The sequence below is a fragment of the Solanum verrucosum genome, unplaced genomic scaffold, assembly GCF_900185275.1.
Source record: "Solanum verrucosum unplaced genomic scaffold, falcon-dt-bn FXZP01000266.1, whole genome shotgun sequence".
Classification (NCBI taxonomy): Eukaryota; Viridiplantae; Streptophyta; class Magnoliopsida; order Solanales; family Solanaceae; genus Solanum; species Solanum verrucosum.
In genome coordinates, this window is record NW_026019962.1 from 52,009 (window position 1) to 58,914 (window position 6,906).

At 35.4% G+C, this 6,906-nt stretch overlaps 1 protein-coding gene across 1 annotated transcript; it reads left to right on the forward strand.

The window, feature by feature from the left end:
• Positions 1–5,162: 5,162 nt before the first annotated feature.
• Positions 5,163–6,704, forward strand: LOC125814888 (uncharacterized). Its single transcript, XM_049494340.1, has one exon. The coding sequence runs from the start codon at positions 5,163–5,165 to the stop codon at positions 6,702–6,704; it is 1,542 nt and encodes a 513-aa protein (XP_049350297.1).
• Positions 6,705–6,906: the final 202 nt, after the last annotated feature.

Below are 6,906 nucleotides of genomic sequence, written 5' to 3' on the forward strand. Positions count from 1 at the left end.
TCTTACTCGATGCTTTTCTAGATATGCCTCCTTAGCGCATGAAAGAATATCGGTACCAATATGGAGCCTAAATTTCCTCAAGTGTCGGTCGATCCTTTTACCAAGCAACTTTCTAATGATGAGTTCTGAGCCTCTTTCCAAGTGTTGGCTTAAGCTATGACTGCCAAAGTTAATAGGGGGTTTTTTGCTCCTATTGACCCATATGTGGGTATGATGGTGACATGGGTGAGAGAATTCACTACGATAAATCCTCTAGAGTTTCATCAATCCAAAGTTGAGGAAAATACCCAAGATTTTGGTTATGAAATCCACATAATCGTGAAGATTAGGGAGTTACACTGGTGGAAAAGGTGGAATTGACCACTAATCAACTTAAGGGTGTTGCTCAAGTTTTGTTCAAACAATGGAAGAAGGAGAGGGAAACCGATGTGGACCCTCTTGATTAGGAGAGATTCAAAGGGGCTTTTCTTGTTCATTTCTTTTTTCTTGAGATGAGGGAGGCGAAAGCTCTTGAATTCATTAAACTTTTTCAAGGAAATATGAGTATGAAAGAGTATGCACTAAAGTTCACTAAATTCTCTTAGTATGCTCTTACTATGGTTGCAAACTCTAGGGCAAGGATGAGTAAATTTGTATTGAGTGTGTTCAAAATAGTGGTCAAAAAGTGTCGTATTACCATGTTGATTAAGAAGATTTACATTTCTCAGTTACATGCCCAACAAATTGAAGAGGAAAAGATAAAGGTGAAGTTTAGAGAGTCAAAAAGGTCATGAACCTGTGATTGTGACTTTTCTTATTCTATGTTTTGGTGGACATGATCATCCTTAATTCTGACAAAAGTTCTCCGTTCAAGGTTCTTTTAATGTTCCGGCTCTAAAATTCAACAAAGATAATGTGTCTAACCTTAAGCCTCAAGGAGGTGGTGGTAATGGATCTTCCATCCCTATTTACCAAAAGTATTGCAAGAGTCATCCCTGAAAGTGCTTAGCCTATACAGACATTTCCTATGGTTGTGGGAAAAGTGGTCACTAGATGAGAGATTTTTCTGTTGGAAGATACTAAGGGAAAAAAATTGTAGGCAAGCCCAACCCAGTGGTTATGGTTAAGGTGCTCCTCATCTAAACATGTTATAAGCTCTTAAGACTCGACATGAAAATGGGGGTTCTCCTACTCTATTGACATTTATGTTGAATGTCTTTCATCTTAATGTATATATTTTGCTTCATGTGGGAGCTACATTGTCTTTCGTGACTCCTTATGTGGCTATAAGATTTGATGTCCATCCCGATATTCTCATAGAACCTTCTTTATTTTCTACACCTATTTTGATGCCATTGTTGCTAAACAAGTCTATAAAAGTTGCCATGTTTCTATTTCTCATAGAGTAATTCATGTTTATTTGGTAGAACTTGATATGTTAGACTTTGATGTCATTATTGGGATGGATTGGCTCCACTCTTGTTATGCCTTCATAGATTGCAGGACCCAATTGGTAACATTTGAGGTTTCGAATGCACCTATCTTATAATGGAAAAGGGGAAAAGATCATCAATTGTTTGCTATGTTTTGCAAGTCAGAATTTTTGTTGTGCTACATTGCTTTTTTTTGCCGTATTGACTCCGGTGATGATATTCAAGTTGATCCAAAGAAGACTGAGGCGGTCAAGAATTTCCCTAGACCTTTTTCAACTTTAGATATTCAGATTTTGTTGGTTTTGGTCAATTACTATAGATGGTTTGTTGAAGAATTTTCTTCTGTTGTTTCACTTTTGACAACATTGACTAAAAAGAAGGTGAAATTTCTATGGTAGGAAGCTTGTGAGAAGAGTTTTCAAAAGTTGAAGGATAGACTCACTTAGCCCGTACATTGATATAACCAAAAGGATCAGATGGTTTTGTGGTTTATTGTGATGCTTCTCGAATGAGTCTTGGTTATGTTTTAATGAATCATGAAAAAATTATTACATATGCTTCGAGACAATTTAAGGTGCATGGAAAGAATTATCCGACTCATGATTTGGAGTTAGTGGTGGTAGTGTTTGTTTTAATGATTTGGAGACATTAGTTATGCGGTGTTCATGTTACTTTGTTTACCGACCATAAGAGTTTTAAGTATGTGTTCGCTTAAATAGATTTGAATCTTCTCCAAAGAAAGTGGCTTTAGTTGTCAAATCATTATGACATGAGTGTCCTTTATCATCCTGGTAGAGTGAATGTACTTGCAGATTCTCTTATTCGACTATCGATGTGTAGTGTTGCTTATGTTGAGGATGATAAAAATGAGTTAGTTTATTATGTTCATAGGTTATCCCGATTGGATGTTCACTCATAGTTCTCGGTATTCTATTCACTCGGGAGCCACCAAGATGTCCTAATATTTACGGGAGGTCTATTGGTAGATTGGTATCACTACAACATTTTATGTCTGCAACCACCCTAGAAAAGTGTGGCCTAAACTATGAAAAAGTGTGGCCTTTGATAAAAGGCCACAATTTTTTACTTTAAGCCACACTTTTCCAGGGGTGGCCGAAAGAGGGGTAACCTTAGAGTTTAGGCAACACTTTTGCCTTATCAGCTACGCTTAAAAGCGTAACCTAAAAGGCAAAAAGGCAACGCTTTCCAGTGCCTCCAATAGCAACATTTCTATCTCATACAACTACACTTTCAAGCATGACCTTTGCTTCCTCATTGCCCACGATTTTAAAGTGTTGCCTTTTCTATCTAATGTATGACAAAACTTTGAAGTGTATTCCTTGCCCATGTGCATACCACAATTTATAATCTATGGCTACACTTTTAACTGTGGTTATATTATCACTACTAGAAATTTGACCTAATGCAACGCTTATTCAGCAACAATTTTACAACCGTGGCAATAGAGTATGTGTTGCAACAATTATGACCGTTGGGATATATCCTTAGATCTAATAGAACAATTCTTACTATAAACCGTGGTATCATCTATATAATCGTCGCTATAGATTATCTATGGCCACATACTTATTAACCGTGGCAAAAAAACCTCTGTGGCAACAGTTTGTTTAAGTGAAAATTAAAAAAAAAATTGCCAAACCCGCGAATTTTATGTGTAAAAAATTAATTTCCCTCCACAAATTTAGCTGACCCGCACTTTTCTTATTTCAGTGAAATAAGAGCTCAAAATACATTCCCAAATACCCATTTCATTTCTCTAATAATCAAAATCAAAGCATGAGTTAGCCCTAAAATTCCAGAGCTCCGGTGAGTCCTACAGCGGTCTTCTTCGACAGCAAAAGCACGAGTTTTCCCTAAAATTCCAGAACTCCGGTGACTCCAACAATGGTCTTCTTTGACAGTAAAAGCACGAGTTTGCCCTAAAATTCCAGAACTTTGGTGACTCCTAAAGTGGTCTTCTTCGACAGTAAACTTGGAGCTTCGGTGAAGAATCAGTTCCTTCTCCTACAGTTGTCTTCTTCTCCTGTGTGAAGTGTCATCTTCAGTGGTCTTCTTCTCCAAAAGTAGTCTTCTTCAACATTAAGCTTCTGCATATAAAGGTGTACTGTTCTTAAGGTGATTTCTAAGTCCTCATTGACTCTATTTTGTTATACATGTACTATTTTCCAAAATCAGAAATTTCATTAAAGGGCTTCTAAAGAAATCTTAAAGAATAACAAATGGGTTTGTTGAAATGTTTGTTATTTGTTCTGATTTAGGTCTGTTTGATATACTCCATTTGTATTTTAGACTTTGTAACTCAAATTTTGTGAAGATTTGATAAATCTGTGAAAATCATTGAAAAGCTGGGTTTCGTTTGTATGAAATAACTGATAATTTGTAGTTGATTTTGTCTTAGGGCTTTGAGTATTATGATTTGCATTTTGAGTTTAATCTATCTATGTGAACTAAAATTTCCCATTGGTCGAAAATTTGAAGTTATTATTGTGAACTTTAATTTTCATATCATTATGAATGTTTTCAAAGTTTACTGATATAGCTACTGTCATAGATGATAAGTTAAGTTGAACAAAACATTTTTTTCAACTGATGGGGAATATATATAAAACAGTTGGTGAAAACTCCATTTTATTGGATTTTGGATGTTGAAACCTATTACCCATGTTATCTCTTTTACTTTTTTATAGTATCTACGTAATGACTGTTCTAGTATGTTTGTTTATGTGCTGGAAAAATTTCATGTTCCTAAGCTTTCATGTTCTGGCAAACGACAGTGTGTGCATCTGTTTCATCACTTTATGACTCTAGTGATTTCTCTAGTTTTATGACTGATGAGAAGTACGTTTTCGACATCTCTGTCCTCTAAGGGATAGAAACTTCACATCCCCTTTAAGTGGAACATTTTATGTTTTTGTGGAAACTTTGCTAGCTTGTTCTAAAAAGGCCAAGCATAATATAACTCTTTGTCTATGCAGCCTACTAGTGTTCCAGATCATTTCTCCTTTCCTCAATCTAGTGAGTTCACCGAATATTATCGTAGTTGATGTGACTGAATATGTAGCAGATGCAGTCAAGATGTTGTCCCCTGTGATATCAATCTGCCATTTATAGTTTGATGGCATTCAAAATTTTATTTCAGGAAAATAAGACACCCACATTTCAAATAATATCTATAATTGGGTGCTTATTTGAAATAATATATATACTTTTGAAAAGGTAACATATCATGTAATAAATAAAATCTTTAAAAGATGATAAAAGATAAAGACTCTAATTGTTAAAAACCACTCAATAGACAAGTCACTAGATTTATTCTACTGTTGTTCATTAGCTCTAGGATCAGTACTACCCTGAGATACTTTTATATGTATTGTTGTTTGGTTAATAGTTTAAAGTGATCTAAAATGATCTCATCAGGACATTTTCTACCATTTTTGTGAATGACTTTTACCTTATTATCTATAATAATTCTTCTTCTGTGTAGTAAGGCAGTACCTGCAATGTACTATAGAATAAATTGAGGAATTATACTATCAAGTAAAATATAGGTTATGTAACTAAATTTCAATTACCTAATGACCTAAATTAGATCATTTACAATTGTGATTTTGTTAGAAACAAAAAGGTAAAGAAATATCTTGAAACTTTGAAAGGTAAAGTTCTCTTGATACTGCTTGTACTAATGAATTGTTTTCTTTAATGTTTTACGCTTGTAACATAGGATATTTAATGGATGTTGGAGATAAAAGTTGGATGGATCTCCGAAGATCCACCGATGAGTATATCCATGGAGTTAATGATTTCCTAGATAAGGCATTTGAACGAGCTTCCCAAGGAGATGAAATATTATGTCCTTGTAAGAAGTGCTTTAATTGTTATTGGCATTGTCGAAATGTGGTGGAGGATCACTTGATTTGTCATGGATTTGTTCATGGATACACCAAATGGGTTTTTCACGGAGAAGGGTTTTCCTCAAGAAATACGCCACATCCAACCAATGATGATGAAAATTTCGACAGGCAAGACGGTATTGATAAACTACTTCAAGATACTTTTAGAAATGTCGTAGATGACTTGAGGCATGAAGGAGTAAGAGAAGGACTATCTGAAGATGCAAAGAGATTCTTTAAGTTAGTGGAAGAAGGGAAACAAGAGTTGTATCCGGGGTGTAAGAACTTTTCTAAGTTGAATTTCGCCATTCCATTATACTTGTTTAAATGCATTCACAAGTTGAGTAATGTAGCCTTTTCAGATTTGTTAGACTTGATAAAAGAGGCATTTCCCTTTGCTCAGATACCTAAGTGTTTCTACAAGGCAAAAAAGGTGATAAAAGATTTGGGTCTTCATTATGAAAAAATTCATGCATGTACTAACGATTGCATTTTATTCTGGAATGACACTGCCAAGTTAGACAAGTGCTCAGTGTGTGGATCTTCTAGATGGAAGAATGTTCGTGATGACTTGACTAATAAGGTCACTAAAATTCCAGCAAAGGTTTTAAGGTACTTTCCTTTAAAGCCTAGGCTTCAGAGGATATTCATGTGTTCTGAAACATCTGTAGCTATGAGATGGCATGATACTGAACGACCCAAAGATGGAAATTTAAGACATCCTGCTGATGGAGAAGCTTGGAAGGATTTTGATTCCTTGCACCCTGACTTTGCTAGTGATTCTCGTAACGTTAGATTGGGTCTTTCAAGTGATGGTTTTAATCCATTTCGAACTATGAGCATTTCCCATAGCACATGGCCGGTTATGTTGATGAATTATAACTTATCACCACGGATTTGCATGAAATCGGAGTATATAATGTTGTCAATGATTATTCCAGGTCCATCGTCTCCTGGAAATGATATTGATGTATACTTACAACCACTGATTGCAGAGTTGAAGGAACTATGGGAAGTAGGAGTGGAAACATATGATATTGTAACTAATCAAACATTTATGATGCGTGCAGCTTTATTGTGGACAATTAGTGATTTTCCAGCATTGGCAATGCTTTCCGGATGGAGTACCAAAGGGAAATGGGCATGCCCCACTTGTAATCATAGCACTTATACCCAATATCTCAAACATAGTCATAAGATGTGTTATTTGGGTCATCGAGCATTTTTGCCTCATGATCATCCATATAGAAGAGATAAAAAATCCTTTAATGGTAAAGAGGAGCATAAAGTTGCACCTACTCCTTTATCAGACGTACAAGTTCTTGAAGAACTTCTAGAATTCAATAATGTTTTTGGAAAGGGCCAAAAGAAAAGAAAATGAAAGAATGATGGTCTATGGAAAAAAAATCCATATTTTTTGAGTTGTCGTATTGGGCAACAAACAAATTGAGGCATAATCTTGATGTGATGCACATAGAGAAAAATATTTGTGACAGTTTGCTTGGGACTTTATTGGATATACTTGGAAAGTCCAAAGATCATATAAATTTTCGCTATGACTTGCATGAGATGGGGATACGCAA

What these genes read in the sequence shown, in the direction of transcription:
- LOC125814888 (XM_049494340.1), top strand. Translation starts at nt 5,163, where the DNA reads ATGGATGTTGGAGATAAAAGTTGGATGGATCTCCGAAGATCCACCGAT.